This window comes from Myotis myotis, unplaced genomic scaffold (genome assembly GCF_014108235.1).
Source record: "Myotis myotis isolate mMyoMyo1 unplaced genomic scaffold, mMyoMyo1.p scaffold_m19_p_2, whole genome shotgun sequence".
NCBI classification, from domain to species: Eukaryota; Metazoa; Chordata; class Mammalia; order Chiroptera; family Vespertilionidae; genus Myotis; species Myotis myotis.
The window spans coordinates 63,348,278-63,369,613 of NW_023416324.1; the positions used below are offsets into that span (position 1 = coordinate 63,348,278).

The following is a 21,336-nucleotide window of genomic DNA, read 5'->3' on the forward strand; positions in this document are numbered from 1 at the left end:
TACCTGGCAAAGCTGTCCTTCAGAAATTGAAGTGTTTTCCAAAGTTGAAGGAGTTCTTCACCACTAGACTAGACTTATAAGAAATATTAAACAGCCGAACCGGTTTGGCTCAGTGGATAGAGCGTCGGCCTGCGGACTGAGGGGTCCCGGGTTCGATTCCGGTCAAGGGCATGTACCGTGGTTGCGGGCACATCCCCAGTAGAGGGCGTGCAGGAGGCAGCTGATCGATCTCTCTCATCGATATTTCTAACTCTCTATCCCTCTCCCTTCTTCTCTGTAAAAAATCAATAAAATATATTTTAAAAAAAGAAATATTAAACAGAATCCTCAAGCTGAAATGAAAGGATGCTAAATATGAAAGTATAAATCTCACTGGTAATGGTAAGTAAATAAAATTCTGAACACTCTGATGGTGATGAGTAAATAACTTATAACTCTAGTTTAAAGGTTAAAAGACAAAAGTATTAAAAATAACTATGACTATAAAATTTTTTAATGGATACACAATTAGAAAGATGCAAATGGTGACCGCAACAACAAATCTTTTGTGGAGGAGGGAGCTTTAGTATATGTTCAAAGGTACGTTATTATCAGATTAAAATATACTGTTATATGATGTTTTATGTAACCCTCATGATAACCACCAAGCAAAAGCTTATAGTAGATACACAAAGGAAAAGAGAAAGGAATCAAAGCATACCACTACAGAAAATTATCAAATCACCAAGAAAGAGAGCAAGGGAAAAAGAAAGGAACAAAGGAACTACAAAATAATGAACAAAATTGCAATAGTAAGTCCACACTAGTTACTTTAAATGCAAATGAATTAAATTCTCCAATCAAAAGACACAGAGTAGCTAAATGGGTTTTTCAAAGAGCAAGTCTAACTACATGCTGCTTTTAAGAGACTCAACTCAGCTTTCAGGACACACACAGACTGAGAATGAAGGGATAGGGCAATATCTTCCATGAAAGTGGAAACTAAAAGAAAGGAGAGCTAGCTATATTTATCAGATAAAATAGACTTTAAATCAAAGACTGCACCATAGCTTTAAGGGAAGTCCCTTAGCACACCCTTGCAACCCAAGTGCCACCCATAGACTCCTTCTATATAAAAATTTAGAGCTGCCATATTCTCAAAAGCTGTGAGCGCCATGTGGCAGTATCCCTGCCGAAGAAAAGAATAACGTTTTTAGCCAAAGAATTCCAGAATTTATCAACTCTATGGTAGGAGTCAAAGCAACTTTTATTTATTTTTCTTAGAACATTTGTATAACAGAATTAATGTTTTGGTGAAACTATGTGTATAATTTTTCACTCATTTTGTAGATGATATATCACTTGAGAATCAAGTCTTATTTAGTTGCATTTAGTTATAGCAAACAGTAAGTGTTTAATACATATCTTTTAAATAATAGAATAAATAAATGAAAAAAACACACACCAAGTTTCCCAGTGTCTTTCACTGTAGTTGGCTATAAGAAATCACAATATCTTGTCAGCTTTGCCTAAGAAAGTGGCTCTCAAGCTTGGCTGCACATTAGAATCACCTGGGGATCTTTTAAAATCCTGATTTCTGGGCCTCATCCTCTGGAAATTCTGTTTGTTATGGGGTGGGGCCACAACATTAGTAACAAAGAATCAGAATTTCCGGAGGATGAGGCCCAGAAATCCGGATTTTAAAAAGATCCCCAGGTGATTCTAATGTGCAGCCAAGGTTGAGAACCACTGGCTAAGAGATTACAGAGTAAAATTTTAATTTGCCCTTTCCCAAATCTTTCTAACCATTGACTTCCAAGGATGCACTTCTTTGTTGCATTCAAAGACAGGATAAACTCGTGATTGCTTGCCACACAGAAAAGAACCTTGGAACTGGAAGCAGAAAATGCAAATCTGAAATCCAGATCTACTGCTCACTAGCTGTATGAATGTGAACACATCACATAATTGCTATAAATTTCAGTTTTCTCACTTATAGAATGGCAATACGATATTACAAGGGCTGTCTCAAGATTTAAAAAGATAATAGGTAACCAATAAATAGATGATTTTTTTTTTTGGTATTTCCTCCTCTGACTCCACCTCTGTTTGATCTTGAATGGTTATAATCCAGCTTAGAATCAGCCATCAGAAGCTCTACAATTTAAAGGTCTTGTCATGAGAAGTGGAGTACCTGATTTTGAGGATTATCCATGGCCTTTCCTCTTCTTCTTCCTTTCTGTTCATCAGTCATTTACTAAACAATAGCGCACCAGAGGACAGGCAGAAAAACAGAGAGGACACAGTAGATTGCTTATGAAATCTTGCTAAATTGATAAATTAAGGAATAAATGAAGTAAAATCAAATATCTGGGTTATATTTTAAGAGATAAATCAATGTGGCCAGACTATAAGACAATCATAAGAAACTTTTCAAGTGGGCAGAAAAGTAGCACTAAAACTTAATGCAAGCAAGGGTACTTTATGAAAAAAATTCTACATTTTATATATAAAATAACAGACCAGAAAAGAATCCTGAAAGTGGCCTCTGATCATTTCCCAAAGACATCATAGTTGACTACTATAGGATAAAGCTTACGTGGTTTTGAGTATCAACAAAAAGAAAACATAATAGACGTTATCACCCCATTCATGCAGAAGGCTGTGGAGCCATTAACTCTAAAATATTTAGTCTAGTTCTGTTTGCTCCAACTCCAGAAAGACATAATAAAACTGGAGGGCAGCCAGAGCAAAGAAGACAAATCAGCAGGCGAGAGGAAGACTAGAAACAATAAAATTCTCAGAAAAGAGTTATAGATTCTTAGAATTGGAATTATCCTTAGAATCATGTATATTAATTCCTTATGCTTCCATAATATTCCTCATAAATCATAAATAGTTTAGTTTATTAAAGGCCTATTACCCGCTGGAAACTTACTAGAATCCTTCCACTTTGGGAGCCTATGTCCAAAATTATCACCTCAAATATGTCTCAAATATATCCACTTTGCTACATCCACTGCCATCAGCTTGGCCCAAATCATCTCTCTCTCTCATGCAACAGCATCCTAACTGGTTACCCTCTCCTACTTCTGCTCCTCACAGCCATGGACCAACTCCCCAATCCATTGTAAGCAGAGCAATCTTAAAACACAAATTAAGTCATGTCGTTGGCTTACTTAGTAGAATACTTCCATGACTTCCCACCTACTTTAGGATCAAGTCCAAAGTAAGAAACATGACCCTTAATGATTTGGCTCCTGCCTCCTTAACTAATATCACTTCACATTGCTTTTTCCTTGGCTCACCAAAGTCTATCCACATTGGCTCTTTTTGAGTTCCTCAAAACAGCTAAATGCTTCCCCATTAGGCCCATTACATATAACAACCACAACCACCATTACAGCTAACAGTTATGAAGACTTTACTATGTGACCTGCTCTAGGCGAAGGGCTTTAAGTGAATTACCACATTTAATCCCCACAAGAAACTCTACAAGGTAGTTATTTTCATCTATTTACTGTTGATAAAACAAATATTTAAGGAATTTAAGTAGTTCTTCTAAAAAAATAGGTAAGTGACAAAGGTGGGAAGCATGTCATATTGGACATGCCAGGAATGTTCTTTCTCCCCAGTCTTTCCTCTTCTTCTTCTTCTTTTTTTTTTTTAATATATTTTATTGATTTTTTACAGAGAGAAAGGGAGAGAGATAGAGAGTTAGAAACATCGATGAGAGAGAAACATCGATCAGCTGCCTCCTGCACATCTCCTACTGGGGATGTGCCCGCAACCCCGGTACATGCCCTTGACCGGAATCGAACCCGGGACCTCTCAGTCCGCAGGCCGACGCTCTATCCACTGAGCCAAACCGGTTTCAGCCTTTCCTCTTCTTTATGGTTGCAACTTGTTGTGTCATTTCCTTAAAATTGTCTTTTCTCATCTCCGGAACCAAATTTGGCACCCTCGTTCCTTACACTTTCCTCCTATAAAATGTGTCACAGTTTATAATAATATACTTCTTTATGTGATTATTTAATTCTTGTCAAACTTCTAATAGACCATGTAAGTTTCATGAAGGCAGGGATCATATGTTCACTAAATGTGCCTAAATATAAATATCTGCTGAATAAATGACTTAAAGTCATCCAAACCTTATAATAATAAGATGTTGAATTACTCTATGGATATGTGTGTTTGAGTGTTTAAAAGGCTATTAAAATATTCTTGCTGTTCTGATAATGTTTATCAACTAATCCTAACTCTGGTCTTTTGACTAATACTGAAAAAGTACATTATTTTCTCTTCTACAGCTCTTCAAATACTTTCAGCCTAGAAAGTTAAAGACAGAGAGGACTAGCAGTTAAGGTGGGATAATTCCAGCTTATTAAAAAAAAAAAGAATGCTCGAATGAAGAAGCTAAGGGGGGCATCTTTTGAAATCAGAGAATTATTTAGGGCATAGTTATAGAAATTAATTCTTCACCTATAGTAAATGAATTTAAGGGGTATACAGACATGAAATGTAGATGGGATTGCTGTATGTGGCATACTCTACTGTAAATTGGCTTCTAATTTGTATAAATCTAGAAAAAAATAAATAAAACTGGAGAGATCCAGTTAAAGGCAATTAAATGCCTGTACAGAAGGACTGGGAAAAGTTAAATCTAGCTATGTGGTTACAAATAAACTTAGATATCCCCAAATCATAAGATTGATGTTATGAAGTGCAACCATATCTTTCAATATCTCGAGAGAGTTTTGTTTTAACAGAATTCTGGATTAGATGAACTATGCTTCTAAGATTTTGAAACTAATAAAATAAAAGTTGTTACTTACTAGATCCAAAAATAGTCTTCAGGCATTTTATATGTATTCATTAACTCAAAATAGCCACTAAAGTGGCTAAGATAAAAAGCCTTTATCTCCCATCTTTAATGAGAAAGATGGAATCTCAAACTTGGAAAGGTCCCTTTGTGTTGATAATTTATCTGAAACTTAAAACCTCTCTATAACATTTAGGCCAAGTGGTTATTCAACTAACATTAAAATATCCCCATTTATGTTAATTGACTTGAGGGGGCCTCATTTCACAAAGTATACATGTATCAAATCATCACCTACACTATATCTTACAATTTTATTTGTCAAATATACATCAATAAAGATGGCGGGGGGTGGGGGAAGTTGCCAGTGTGGTATAATGCTTTGGATTTGGAGTTTGGAGCTCTGGGTTTATATCTCAATTCTGCAATTTATTAGCTATGTAACATTAAACAGGTTGCTTAGTGTGCATCAGTATCCTCATTTAAAAAACTGGAATAACCAAATGTGTCTTTTCAAATTGTTTGAGAATTAAGTAAACTGCTATAATATAACACATCACTTGGCATTATGCCTGGCACATAGCAAATGATCAATAAATGTTAATTTCCCTCCAATAACATAAATCTACTGCCTGTGTGGTCTAGTTTCTCTTTGGATAGCACTGGCAATGGGTTCTTACACTATGTGGAATTAGAGCAATACTATTAAGTAAATAACACAGGAGTCTGATAGTTGTTAAGAAAAGATTCTCTCCATTGGTATTTTAACTTTAGCTATTAATTCTAGCCCTATATATTAAAAGCCTAATATGTTAAGTGTCCAACCATTCATTCGACCATTAGACCAGTCACTATGAGGTGCACTGACCACCAGGGGCAGACACTCTGACTGGTAGGTTAGCTTGCTGCTGGGGTCTGGCCAATCAGGACTGGGCAAGATGGGCCAGACATGCCTGGGAGCCCTCCCCTGGTCCCTCCCCAGCTGGCCAACCTCCTGCAGTCCCTCCTCAGCTGGCCCTGATCAGGACTGAGCGACATGGGCCAGACACGCCCTGGAGCCCTCCTGCGGTCCCTCCCCGGCCTCGATCGTGCATGGGTGGGGGTCGCTCGACCTGGCCTGTGCTCTCTCGCAATTCAGGACCCCTCAGGGGATGTTGGAGAGCCTGTTTCAGCCCGATCCCCGCAGGCCAGGCCGAAGGACACCACTGGTACACAAATCAGTGCACCAGGTCTCTCTAGTTTATATATATTTTTTAAGCAATTAAAAAATGGCAGCATTTAATTTCTTTGAGCAACCTTGGAGAAATGTGAGTTATAATAATTGATGAGAAGCCTTGAAAAATCCAATTGATACAAATACTCCATTGAAATTTCCCTTCTCAGTAAAAACAAGTACAAAAAGTTCACCTTCAGGTATTCAGAATTCATTGGTATGGCAATGATCTTTTAAGAGTAAATGGATCTTCTCCTTATTTTTATTAATAAGTAATGATAACAATTAAGAGTATAAGAAATGTATTGTTGTTTTACAATAAGACAAGAAAATATGATTAATTACTGAAGCTTACAAAATAACTTTTAAAATTTTATTTTTATTTAAGTCATAAGATAGGTTATAAGGACTTGAATTTGCTCATTTAATCTATTAAATGGTATCACTTGCTTTGTGACAACCCAGCTCACTATGTAAATAAATTAAAAATTGCATTAATTTAACATAGTACTTTATATATGTTAAATAGGTTCATTTGTTAGAGAATATTTTAGCTAGCTTTATCCATTGTATAAAATAAAATTACTTGTAGCCTATCTGATTCAAATACAACATGAATCCTCCTACTTCTGCAGTAATGTAAATTTTTAAAAGTAAAACATTTGTTGAGGAAATAAATTATAATATGCATTCTACCTCATTACCTCTTGGTTCATTCCATCTTTCAAATATACAGAAAGGTATCTTCAAACTATTAGACTATTTTTATGGTTTGATAACTTGTAACTCTTTAATAATGAAAAATGTTAAGGTCAAATTTAGCTCAAAATATGATCAGAACTAAAATTAAAGACCACTTATTAGAAACAAGAATGCTCCTGAGATCATAAATATAATTTATATTTGGATGAAAATGTTAGTCACTATGTTTTCCCTTATTTCTCTCTTATACAGTAGGTTTTATTTGTCACAGCACAAGTGAGTTTAAATTTGTGGAATTTTTTGTTCTGAATTTTATAAGTACTAATCATGGCTAACGTGATTCCTAAAAATGCTTACAGATAATTGAAATATAAAAGTAGGATCAGCATAAAGTAAACTTACTGTTTCACCAATCTTTCCAATGTTTCCTTGATCTCCCACTTCTCCCTATTAATACAAATATAAAGTTGCAAAATTGACTATTTTTCAAACAAGATTATTCATGCATTACTTATGTTTTCATTTTAATGTAATTATCTAGTTATAACATAGAAAAAGGCAAAAGAAATCTCAGTTATTCAAAACTAGGTTGACAGTTCACTAGACAGCTTTTTTATGGAACATGACTCTATTTTCATTCAAGTAGTAATAACCTATTTTCTTAAGCTACATTCTTCCAGTAAGGACTTTTAATCAATTTTTAACCACTTCTACAAATAAAATTTAAAAAATAAAATATTTATTGAGATATACTCTGCAAAAGGCAGATGGTAGGCACTGTGGAAAATGTTAAAAAGAATACAAACAAAGCCCTTGCCCACAGGAATGCTCTATTTGCTTCAGAAAATTAGGTATCTCCCAGAAGAACAGAATATATGCCACACATAAGTAGCAAAGGGCATCATAGGAACAGGCATGCTGTGGGCTGGTGGAGTTAGAGCTGACTTCACTGGAGAAGTAATGTTATGTTTATAATCATAATTCACAGTCCCTAAAGCTCTGAAAACCCAGTTTTTCACAACTTGGTGACAAATGTGTCCTAACCTGAATTTATTTGGCAGCAATCCTTTACCTGATCTGAGTCAGGCTGTTTATTATAGTGTTGATTTATTCTGATAAATCTGAACATCTTGACAGTTCACCACAGAAATATTCATGTGTCTAACTATGGTGTGCTGACCATAGCCTATTGGCATGTTAGGTAAAATACAGTATAATGACCACAGTATCTCTGAAAATCCAAACATTAACGATTTCAAATAATGAATTATGAAACTACATTTGAGTTGGGCCCTGAAGAAGAGGTGATATTTACACTGGTGATGAGAACAGCCATTTTTGATGGTGAGATATGGCGTGAACAAAGGCTGAACAGAGGCATAGATATATTAACGACAGGTAGAAGATCAAGTTCAGGGTGTTTCACATAGTTAGTCTGACAGGAGTATATGTTTTATTTATAGAAACAGGAGAACAAATTATCAATTGCTGTCTAAAAATTAATAATTTATTACAATGTGGAGTAGTAAATGGTTAAACTGCATTGAACAATACAGTAGCCACTAATATGTAGCTACTTAGCATTTGTAACTGGCTGGTGTGAATTGAAAAATGATGTAGTAATTATAATATATAGTGTCTCAAATGCTCTTAGAACCAGTTTTTAACATATCACTGGTTCTCTCATTTATTAATGAATTGAATAAAATCTTTCAACATGTGTACATTTTATAAAAGTAATAATATTATCTTTTTGAAAATTACACTTTGTAACTGGTAATAAAGCCATTTGCTTTACCTTTAAGCCTTCTGGTCCTGGTTCACCTATATATCCCTTTTGACCTGGTTTTCCCTAGAAGAGAACAGAAAAAAAAGATAACTTTAATCATTTTCATCGTTTAAAGTTTCCTAAGATTTATAAAATTCAGACTATTCTATGAGATACAAGAAAATTATTTGATAATTGTATTTTATAATATAGGTTGCCCCTTCATTCTATAATGTCTGTCTACTATGCGCCCTGCACAGTTCTAGGGCCTGGGGATTGAGGAGGCACTAAACATACCTGCCTTCATAGAGCTTACATTTTAGTGAGGATGCATAATTTTAAAAATAAGTAAAATATATAGTCTGTTAGGTAGTGGTAAATGTGAAGGACACAAAATTAAGTAAGGGAGGGAGATATAAACTGATGTGGGAGTTTTGTTAAATTTTTAAAATAAAATTACCAGAGAAGACCTCACTGAGAAGGTGGCACTGAGTAAAGGTTTGAAGAAAGGGATACGTTGTGTGGATAGCGGAGAGAAGAGCATTCCAAGCAGAGGAAATGAGCATGGGCAAAGCTAGAGGCAAGAATGTGCCTGGCGTGTTGGTAAAATCATGAAGAGTCAATACGGCTGGAGCAGAATAAGAGAGAAGGTCAGTAAGAAGACAAGGCCAAAGAAGGGAATGGCAGATGGGAAACCAGCTCATGTAGGGCCTGGTAGTCTCAGTAAGGACTTTAGCTTTTACTCTGAGTCAGACAGGAAGCCTTAGACAAGCTTTGAAAAGAGAAGTGCCATGATCTAAGTTTTAACAGGATCAATTTAATTCAAGAGGATAAATGGGGAGTTCAAAGAGGAGTCTACTGCAATAATTCAAATGAGATATGACAATGGCACAGATCAGGTGGTAACAGAGAATAAGGCTTTGAGAAGTGGCAAGGTTCTGTATATAGTTTGAATGTGGATCTTCCAGGAATTGTTGCTAGGTCATGTGTGAAAGGTGAGAAAAAGGGAAAAGTCAAGAATGAACTCAAGATTTATAAATCCGAATAAGGGACCTAATAAAATGGGGAAGATTGTTGCAAGAACAGGTTTGGAGGGTAAATTGGAAGCTCAGTTATGGACATATCAGTTTGATAGTCTTTTTAAACATCTCAGTGCAGAGATCACGTGGTAGTAATACAAGTCTAGAGTTCAGGGGGTAGAAGGTTCTGATCTAAACATACAATTTTGAAAATCACCAGCATTTTGATGGTTTGTAAAAGCCATAAGACTGGACCAGTTTATCTGAATATAGATAAAAAGGAGAAATCCACAAATAAAGCCCTGGGACACTCCACAATTTAAAATTTGAATAAATTAGACAAATATGCAAATTTTCCGCCAGAGAATCTGGAGGAAGAGCATGCAAGTGAAGAAAATGTTTCCAGAAGAAGAGACTGATCTAATAAAATTCTGAAGATTAAGTAATGAGTAATATGAAGATTAAGAAATGACCATTGAATTCAGCAACAGAGGGGTCAATGATGACCTCCATAAGATCATCTTTTGTTTTGGAGTAGTGGGGACAAGAATGGTCTTAGTAGATAGGGTGAGGAGAGAAATTGGAAAGAACATATATAGGCAATATCTTTGAGACGTTTTACTGAAAAGGGAAGTAGAGAAAGATAATACCTGGAAGGAAAACTGGAATCAATACAAGTTTTATTTTTATTTTTAAGCTGGAAGAAATAATGGTATGTTTATATTCTGATAAGGTTGATACATTAGAGGGAACAAAATTAAAATGCAGGAGAGAACGGGGAGAATTGCTAGATCAATGTTCTTCAATAGGCAAGAGGACAATGTATGCAATAAGCAAGAGGAAGCTTTGGCCCTTGCTAGGAAAGTGGTGTGTTTGTCCACAATAACAAGAGAAGGCAGAGTAAATGGCATAGAGACAGGGAAGTGAATAGAAGCTATGGTAGACACTTTTGGAAGATCTCTTCTAATTACTTCGTCTTCTCAGAGAAGTAGGATGCATGATAAAGGGCTGAGTATGGGAACAAGAAAGAAACAAATCAAGTTGAGGAAAGAGAAAGTATCCTATCTAATGAAAGAGAAACATGGAAATTAGCATACGAACGGTGCCCTTCCCATTGGCTAATCAGTGAGATATGCAAATTAACTGCCAGCCAAGATGGCGGCCGGCAGCCAGGTAGCTTGAAACTAACATGAGGCTTGCTTGCTTCAGTGACGGAGGAAACCAACGTTCCCCGCCTGCCTTGCTGGCCTCTGAGCCTGCAGTTTGAAACATTGTTACAAATATAGAAGCTAAACAAAACCCCAGAAACCTGCTTTCAGCGAGCCGGGATCACAGAGCTGGAGTTATACATTGTTTCGATTATAGAACCGAAACAAACCAGATACCTGCTTTTAGCAGCAGAAGCCTCAGAGCTGGAGCCAGAGCTAAAGCTGGCCCAGAATGAAAAAAGAAAGAAAAAAAGGAGCGGTTGGGAGCTTCTGTCACCCGCCAGCCTGAAAACAGCCATCATCCCCTCACCCAGGCTGGCCAGGCACCCAGGTGGGGACCCACACCCTGATCCAGGACACCCTTCAGGGCAAACCAGCCGGCCCCCACACGTGCACCAGGCCTCTATCCTATATAGTAAAAGGGTAATATGCCTCCCAGCACCGGAATCAGCAGAGCCGAGAGGCCTCCCGACACCGGGATAAGCGTGACAGGGGGCAGCGCCCAAACCCCCTGATCGCCCTGTGGCTCTGTGTGTGACAGGGGGCGGGGCCACAACCTCCCTATCGGCCCTGCTCTGTTCATGACAGCGGAAGGCGCCCCAACCCCCTGATCAGCCCTGCTCTGTGCCTGATAGGGGAGAGCTCCCCAACACCCTGATCGCCCTGCGGCTCTGTGTGTGACAGGGTGCGGCGCTCCAACCCCCTGATCGGCCCTGCTCTGTGTGTGACAGGGTGTGGCGCCCCAACCCACCCCCCCCCCCCGCTCTGTGTGTGACGGGGTAGAGCCATAACCTCCCCATCGGCCCTGCCCTGAGTGTGACAGTGGTGGCGCCCCAACCCCCTGATTGGCCCTGCTCTGTGCGTGACAGGGGGTGGCACCGCAACCTCCCCATCGACCCTGCCTTGGGTGTGACAGGGGGCGGTGCCCCAACCCCCCAATCAGCCCTACCCTGAGCGTGACTGAGGGTGGCATCGCAACCTCCGATCCTCCTTGCTCTGTGCATGACAGGGGCGGCGCCCCAGCTCCCCAATCGGCCCTGCTCTGAGCCCGACCAGGGGCTGCACCTAGGGATTGGGCCTGTCCTTTGCCACCCGGGAGCAGGCCTAAGCCAGCAGGTCATTATCTCCCGAGGGGTCCCAGACTGCGAGAGGGCACAGGCCGGGCTGAGGGACCCCCCCTTCCCCCCGAGTGCACAAATTTTTGTGCACCGGGCCTCTAGTCCTATATAATAAAAGGATAATATGCAAATTGTTCCCTCAACTGGGAGTTCGACCGGGAGTTTGACCAGGGGGCGGGGCCGCCCCGCCAAGCACCGAAGCTCCTTCCCCTGACCAGCCCTGTCCCCTATTGTCCCCCTCATCCCACATCCCCTCCCCCTGGCCAGCCCAGCCTGATCAGCCCTGATGGTGGGGGGGCCGGGTGGACAGGCCAGACCCTACCTGTGCATGAGTTTGTGCACTGGGCCTCTAGTAAAATAATAATGTAAATAAGTAAAAGTAAATGAATATGGAAAGAGAATTCTGAATATAAACAAAGGGATAATTATAATGTTTTAAGCATGATGAGAAATGCTGTGAAGTCATGGCAGAGATAAAGAATAATGGAATGGCAATAGGGTTATTGGATTGAAATTCCTATAGGTAATGTTGGGGTGGTTTACAAAAAAGAATATACTAGAAAGAAAGTAGATGATTGGGCAGTGAGTAGTTTGAAATGGAAAATAAGGAGAGGTTGTTGTTACTGGTAATGATGTGGTAAAGGATATGACCATAGCAGTTAGTAGCTGAAAATAGTAAAAGATAAGGTCACTGAAAGAGAGAAAGTCAATATCCCAGATATTGTGGACATTAATCTATAGTATGTGGTTTCTAATATATAACTGATCCTGATTATACAAGATTTGATTAAGGATATCACTATGTCTCAACCAATGTGTGTGACAAATGCAAATCTAGGACTAGAAACAATATGGGAGGAGATTGCTAAATAGAACACTAATTTATAATATCTACTAGGCATTATAGATTTGGATTTTATTATTCCTACTCATTAACAAATACTCTCATATTTTTCTTTCTTAAAATACAACAAACAAAACAACCCCCTGGCTCTCATTCCACTTTGACTACATCTAAAGATTTTAGCTAATTAATATTATACTTAGGACTTAGGTTGTTCTAAGTTTTGCCTCTACCTTGCTTGAAATTTTCTAATGGTTTCTCACTGAGCAGAAAGTAGAATAAAGTATAAACAAATCATACTATTATTGTTAAATATCAATTGCTTTCTAATGAACTTGAAAATACAGCAGAAAGATATCATTAAGAATATAAATTATTGCCAAAACCGGTTTGGCTCAGTGGATAGAGCGTCGGCCTGCGGACTGAAAAGTCCCAGGTTCGATTCCGGTCAAGGGCATGTACCTGGGTTGCGGGCACATCCCCAGTAGGAGATGTGCAGGAGGCGGCTGATCGATGTTTCTCTCTCATCGATGTTTCTAACTCTCTATCTCTCTCCCTTCCTCTCTGTAAAAAATCAATAAAATATATTTTAAAAAAAGAATATAAATTATTAGATCTATGACATTTACAAAAAATTATACTATATTTTATTCACACTATTTGAAAAAGGCTTTACTGATAATATTTCTTTCCTCTGTAATAATGCGATACTCAGGCACTGCAGTATATTAAGAAATAGTAACACATCATATCTATAAAGTGAAATGACTCTCACAGGAATCTGATATTAGCACATTTACAATCTCTTTAAATCAAGTACTTCAGGCTTGGAATCGTCACTTCTGGTCCTGTGTAAGTTCTGTCATATTAGATTTATCTTGAGCATGTTGTGCTTAAAATACGGCTGTACAACCTATGAGGGAAGGTGGGGGCAGGGGAAAGGATGAGGGGGTAAGAGAACAACAAAAGGACTTGTGTGCATGCATATGAGCAAAACCAATGGACACAGACAGTAGGGGGGTGAGGGCATGTGCTTGGGCAAGGGGGTGGTGGGGGAGAGGTCAATGGGGAGAAAAAGGAGACTCATGTAATACTTTAAAAAATAAAGAATTAACAAAAGAATATAATATGAAGGCCTTATTTTCATATCTAAAAATGCAGACAATATCCTGCAGGGTTCTTTTTAGGATTAGAGATGATGTCATGTGATATACTTAGAGCAATACTAGCCCTAAATTGATCTTTAACCAATAGAAGCAACAATACTAATAAATATTAAGTCTGGGTAGAAAAGAGGTGAACATGGTTCCCCTGTTTTCTAGGGAAGTAAACTTTAGGATCAATTATACTGAACTTAAATAGCAATAGTGTTTTTGTTATATAACTCTCCTCACAAAAAGATAAAATAAAAAAATCTTTTTTTCCTCAATGGAATAGTGGCCACACACACACACACACACACACACACACACACACACAATTAGAGGCTCAGTGCATGAAATTTGTGCACAGGAGGGGGGGGGGGCTGTCCCTCAGCCCGGCCTGCACCCTCTCCAATCTGGGACCGCTTGAGGGATGTCTGACTGTTGGGGGCGATTGGGCCGGCAGGGGAGGGCAGTTGGGTGTGACCAGGCCTATTTTATTTGGGGGCATTGTTTGGCTATAATTTGTTTTCATTTTTATCCTTTGCTATAACAAAATTTGGTGTTATTGAAAAACATTCATAGAATAGTTGTTTTAAGAGGAACACTTAAAAAAATCTTTATTGTTGAAAGTACTACATTTGTCCCCTTTTTAACTTTTTTTTTTGAAAATTATTTATACGATACTTACTCGTGGCCCCAGTTCTCCAACGGGTCCCATTGGTCCTTCTTCTCCCTTAAAAAAATCAGAACATATCATGGCCTAAAATAAGTATTAAAAATATAAATCCTATTCTCTCTATTTATTTTGAAATCTGAAGCTCATTTTGAGACATGATGAAAATAATTCTGTGATTTTTTTTGTATTTTAATTTTTTTTAAAACCCCACATCTACTCTAAAAGAGACATGTACTGTTGGATTATTTTTAAATTAGTGGATGATATAAGTTATATATAGAAAAATGAGAGTGAATAACAGTGAAAATGATTAGAGTATAACAAAATTAGGATTCAGAATCACTAAGACATGAATTAAGGATTACCTTTACTTTCTTGAACTCAATATCTCTCTGATACAAAGAGGAACTCAAATAAGTTTTTAATAGAATCAATATGCATTTGTATATTAAAAATTATTGGTACAGAATATGTTTGCACTTGGCATTTCATTCATTCAACAAATATCTTTTTGAGTCTTAGTTCTATCTTAAGCCACAGAGATACAAAGATATATAGAATCATACCCAAATGGGGCTAATGTCCAGAGTTTCTTCTTGAATAATTTACAGGTCCAATATTCTTGGGGTCAAATTAGTTATAGTTTCATAAAATATAAAATCTGTGCATACAAAAACTGTATAGGTGAATAGAGAATGGAGGAGCATAGAAAAATAATTTTCTTTAATCCTCACACGAGGATATGTTTTTATTGATGTTAGAGAGAGAGGAAGAGAGAGCAAGAGAAACATCAATGTGAGAGACAAACATTCAGATAGCTCCCATATGCACTTTGACCAGGTATTAAACCCACAACCTGGGTATGTAACCTGACCAAGAATCGAACCCGAGACCTTCCATTGCATAGAATGATGTGCCAACCGACTGAGCCACACTAGCCAGGTCAAGAAATTCCTTAAGCTAAATTTTTATACATTATTCTTTAAGAAAATAAAAAAGTAATAACAGTTTTTATTCCATTTATTGACATGTTTTCTAAATATTAGTATACTGATTTTTTACCTTCAAATAAAAGTTTATGTTAGCACATTTGAAGAATATATACAGACCTTCCTAGAATTATATATTCTTATTTAGTTAAAAAACATTTTGCTTGATTCACAATTTAATAAAAACATAATTTATTGGGTCACAAATATAAAATGGACATAAATAGTAAATATAAATTCTAGTACATATAACTGAGATTCTAGGCTCAGATTCTTCAGATGTTCCATGGAGTTCACTGACATAAATCACTTAATGAATTTAGAACACTGCAGAATGACTCTAAATCCCATGGCATAACTGCTAATATAATATGGTAACTTGAAATCCTCTAAGGCAAAAATTGACAGAAAAGCAATGTTTTCTTTAAACAAAAACTAATGTACCACAAAAATTAAAAGGGGAAAGACTAAACAAAAAATTGCTGATTGGATATTTATTTCCTCCATACCTGAGTTCCTTTGAGACCAGGAGGTCCAGGAGGCCCTCTATTTCCAAGGACTCCCTATAAAAAACAACATAAGCACACATAATGAGAACTTTAGCTCAATTAATATTTTTTCAATCAGCATTAATCTGGAGATTGGCAATACTATTTAGTAGCATTCATTTCCCATTAGGAGGTTATCAAAATGGGGTGAGTGGGTAGATGAGCAGAAAACTACAGAGCATACAAAAAATTGTGAAACATAGGATAAACTTATTTTAAACAGTATGTTAGTGTTCAAATAATCTGCCCAGTGTACTACTCTTCAATGATACACCTTTTTTCAGAAAAAGTGTTTCTAAATTTAAAGCAATATGTCTTATTGTTAATAAGATAATAGTACAATAAATACATAATAGAGGATTTACAAAATCTGAAAACAGATAGAGGGGTTATATAATGTTTTAATTTGTTAAGAGACCAACAGAGTCTGGAATAAATCATTCATATACTAAATGCTCTTCAAATAATCTCCCTTCATCTGACAAGCTGGTAAAAGGCAATTTATAAAATAAACTAACAATCTGAACATGATTAGGAATTTCAAAATTAAAAGAAAATCTTTTGAGAATCAAAATGCATGCTGTTAAAAATCAAATACTCACTGAATAAAAATTGATTGAAACAACTAAAAAATATATTCCTATTTCAGAAAATACCCTATACATCTTTCTCAACATGGTAACATTTTTCTTATTCAGAGGGGACAATAGAACTAATGGCACAGAAATAAAAAGAATCATAAGAGACTAATATGAACAATTACATAACAACAAATGGGATTACCTAGAAGGAATAAATAAAATTCCTAGAAACATACAACCTACCAAAACTGAATCATAGAGAAATACAAAATCTGAACAGATCTATCACTATTGAGGATATTAAATTAGTAATCAACTCCCCACATTCACACCCTAAAATAATCCTGGGACCAGATGACTTCACTGGAGAATTCTACACAACATTTAAAGAATAATTCATGTAAATACTTTTCAAACTCTTACAGACAACTTATACTATGGGGCTAGCATTACCCTGATACCAAAGCCAGACAAAGACACTGGAAGGAAAGAAATTACAGACCAATGGCTCTGGTGAGTATAGAAGCAAAAATCCTAAAAAAAAATAAATACTAGCAAAACTAATTCAATAACACATTAAAGGATCATACATCATAATTAAATGGGATTTATAGCTGAGGTGTGAGGATTTTTTAACATTAAAATCAATGTGATACACCACATTAACAGAATGAAGAACAAAAATAACATTCAGAAAAGCATTTGATAAAATGTAATAACCTTTCATGATAAAAACCTCAACAAACTAAAAATAGAAGGAAATTACCTCAACATAATAAAGGACAAATATGAAAAGTCCACAGTTCATATCATACTCAACAGTGAAAAACTGCAAGCTTTCTTGAAAAATCGGGAACAAAGCAAGGATGCTCACCCTAACCGCTTTTATTCAACACTAGAGGCCCACTGCACGAATTCATGCACCAGTAGGGTCCCATGGGATCGGGCCAAAACTGGCTCTCTGACATCCCCCGAGGGGTCCTGGATTGTGAGAGGGCTCAGGCTTGGCCCAGGGCCCCCACTGGTGCATGATCAGGGCTGGGGAGGGATGCGGGAGGTTAGCAGCAGGGGAGGGCTCCAGGGCGAGTCCAACCCATCTTGCTCAGTCCTGATTGGCTGGCCCAGCAGCAAACTAACCTACCAGTTTGAGCGTCTGCCCCCTGGTGGTCAGTGCACGCTATAGTGAGCAGGTGAGCAACCTTAGCATATCATTAACATATTACGCTTTGATTGGTTGAATGGCTGACCAGACAACTGGATACTTAGCGTATTAGGCTTTTATTATATAGGATAGTACTAGAAGTCCTACTAGACCAATTTGTCAAGAAGACGAAAATAAGGCAACAAATAGGAAAAGAAAAAGTAAAATTTTTGTTTGCAGATGACAGAATCTTATATATAGAAACTCCTAAAGATTCTACAAAAATTTTTTTAGAATAAACCAATTTAGCAAAGTTGCAAAATACATAGCATACAAAAAGAAGTTGTGTTTCTATACACTAACAACAAATAATTAAAAAAGGAAATAAAGAAAACAATCTAATTTACCATAACATAAAAAAAGAATAAAACATTTAGGAATGAACTTAACCAAGGGGTGAAAGACTTATACAATAAAAAACGACAAAACATTGCTGAGAGAAATTAAAGAGGACTCAATGGAAAGACATCCCATGTTCATGGACTGAAACACTTAATATTGCTAAAATGTCCATACTACCCAAAGTTATCTATAGAGTCAATGCAATCCCTACCCAGATGTCAACGGCATTTCTTGCAGATATAGAAACATCCTAAAATTCATATGGAACTACAAAGGACCCTGAATAGACAAACAACCTTGAGAATAATGAACAAAGCTGAAGGGCCTCACAAAATGAATTGAAAACTTAAACATAAGAGCTGAAACTGCAAAACTCTTAGAAGACAACATAGCAGAAAGCTCCGTAACGTTGGTCTTGGGAATGATTGTTTTAGATATGACACACAGAAAAAGGAGAACAAGCCCTGGCTGGTTTGGCTCAGTGGACAGAGCATTGGCCTGCGGACTGAAGGATCCCGGGTTTGATTCTGGTTAAGAGCACATGCCTGGGTTGCAGGCTTGATCCCCAGTGGGGGGGGCATGCAGGAGGCAGTCAATCGATGATTCTCTCTCATCATTGATGTTTCTACCTTTCTCTACCTCTCCCTTCCTCTCTGAAATCAATAAAAAAATTATCTTAAAAAAAAGAAAAGAAAAAGGAGAATGAAAGCAAAATAAACTAGTAAATACTTCTGCACAATTTCTATATATAAAAGGCTAATATGCAAAGTGTCCCCTTGGGAGTTTGACCGGGAGACCAGGAGTTTGATCCCTCATTATGATGTGCCCTGACCACCATGGGGTGGTGTGGAACATGGCTGGTGAACAGTGGCAGCGGTGGGGCACTGAGAGAGCGAGGGAAGTAGGAGGCGGGAGGCGGTGAGGCGGGGAACCTGATTGGCCCTGATTGCCGGCCAGGCCTAGGGACCCAACCTGTGCATGAATTTCATGCACCGGGCCTCTAGTCCTACATAATAAAAGACTAATATGCAAATCGACCAAACGCCAGAATGACCGGTCGCTATGACATGCACTAACCCCCAGGGGGCACACGTTCAATGCAGGAGCTGTCCCATGGTCGTCAGTGTGCTCCCACATGGATAGCACCACTAAGCCAGAAGCTGGGCTCACAGCTGGTGAGCACAGTGGCAGTGGCAGGAGCCTCTCCCACCTCCGTGGCAGCGCTAAGGATGTCCAACTGCTGGCTTAGGCCCGCTCCCCTAAGCCATCAGTCGGACATCCCCCAAGGGCTCCTGGATTGCGAGAGGGCGCAGGCTGGGCTGAGGAACCCTCTTCCCCCGAGTGCAGAATTTCATGCACCAGGCCTCTAGTTAATAAATAAAAAACAATCAATAGAGTGAAAAGTCAGCCTATAGAATGAGAGAAAATATTTGTGAACCATAAATCTGATAATGGTTTAATTTATAAAAACTATAAGATACTCCTATAACCCAATAGTAAAAACTAAATAATCCAATTAAAATAATAGGTAAAGAACTTTGAATAGACATTTCTCCAAATAAAACATACAAATGACCAACAGGTGTATGTAACAATACTCAACATCAAAAATCATCAGGGAAATGCAAATCAAAGCCACAATGGAAACCTACCACCTCACAACTGTTAGAATGGCTACCATAATAAAATAAAAACCCAAATACAAATAGAAAATAATAAATACTGGCTAGGATGTATAAAAATTGGAATGCTGTGCATTGTTGGTGAGAATGTAAAATGGTGCAGCCACTAGGAAAAACGGTATGGGGTTACTCCAAAAATTAGAGATAGAACTACTATGTGATCCAGTCATCCCACCTCTGGTTATTTATTAAAAAAAAAAAATTATAAACGGGATTTCAAAGTGCTATCTACATACACTCCCATGCTCATTTCAGCATGATTTAAAATATCCTATAGGTGGAAACAACCAAAATGTCCATTGATGGATAGATGAATGAGTAAAGAAAATGTGAATTTTGGGACTACTAGAAAATGATTTGTTTTTGCTACTACAATGTTTAAAAAAAGAAGGAAATTTTGACATATGCTACTACATGGGTGAACCTTGAAGACCTTATGCTAAGTGAAATAAGCCAGTCCCAGAACTTTATTTTATTTTAAATTACTTTACTTATATGAGATATAAAAAGTAGTGATATTTGTAGAACTAGAAGGTAGAATGGTGGTTGACAGGGGTTGGGGAAATTGCTGTTCAATGGTACAGACTTTCAGTCACACAAGAAAAAAAATGGTTTAGAGATCTAAACTGTACAATAATATGCACATGGTTAGTAATACTGTACTGTACTGTTAAAAATATAGGAGAGTACATTTCATGTTATATGTTTTAACCACAATATAAAAAAGCCTTCCATGGGTTTATTAGCATTGAAACGTCTCAGATTTATATTTAATATCTGTCACTATCTGCCTCCTAACTTTTCTTTTAAGTCAGGTGGTTCTACTTCTGCCCTGCTTACTTCTATCCATTTTGAACCCATTGCATGGGATCTCTCAACCATTGGCTCTGCATGGCCAAATCCAGCCCACCCAACTAAAATCCTAATTTTAAAGAAATTTCTCAGAAAAATAGCCACATAAGTCATTCTCTCTTCTGGGGTCCTTATTATTCACCAAGTACATGCTGCCTAGTAATGCATTTAACTTTTCACATAGAAATCTCACGTTTTCAGAGAATTACAAGTCCTTAGTAGACAGAAAACCAAATAATTGCTTAACCAACTCAATAAATATTTCTGAACACAGTACATCCCCCATTATACAAGCTCAATAAATATTTCTAGCTGACTAAATGCTGCCAGGAGGATAAAATGGTTAATATACGAAATCTGTGTATAAATATCTTGATTTAGTGTATGGAATGTAAACCTTCAAGGATGAATTGAGATCATCTCAGGGAAATATTTAGAGCTAAGCATTTTCCTTTTACCAAATTAGCACACACTTCCATCCAGGTAAACATATATTTTAATAGTTCAATGTAAAATTTATCTCTATATATTCTGTAACATAACCTCACAAAAGAAGTTATTCTCTAACAATTTATCAGAGATGTTATGTAGTAGACAATAACAGCCTTTTACCATCCTTATTTCCATAGCCAAAGTAACAATACAAA

The 21,336-nt window shown here is 37.4% G+C and overlaps 1 protein-coding gene across 1 annotated transcript in view; it reads right to left on the reverse strand.

Moving 5' to 3' along the window:
• Positions 1-21,336, reverse strand: part of COL24A1 (collagen type XXIV alpha 1 chain) — a 304,137-nt gene that overhangs the window by 168,434 nt on the left and 114,367 nt on the right. The window contains exons 20-23 of the mRNA XM_036348461.1: positions 15,993-16,046; positions 14,507-14,551; positions 8,515-8,568; positions 7,119-7,163 (exon numbers count right to left, since the gene is read on the reverse strand). Coding sequence (XP_036204354.1) covers positions 7,119-7,163; positions 8,515-8,568; positions 14,507-14,551; positions 15,993-16,046 — 198 coding nt within the window. The remainder of the gene's footprint in view (positions 1-7,118; positions 7,164-8,514; positions 8,569-14,506; positions 14,552-15,992; positions 16,047-21,336) is intronic.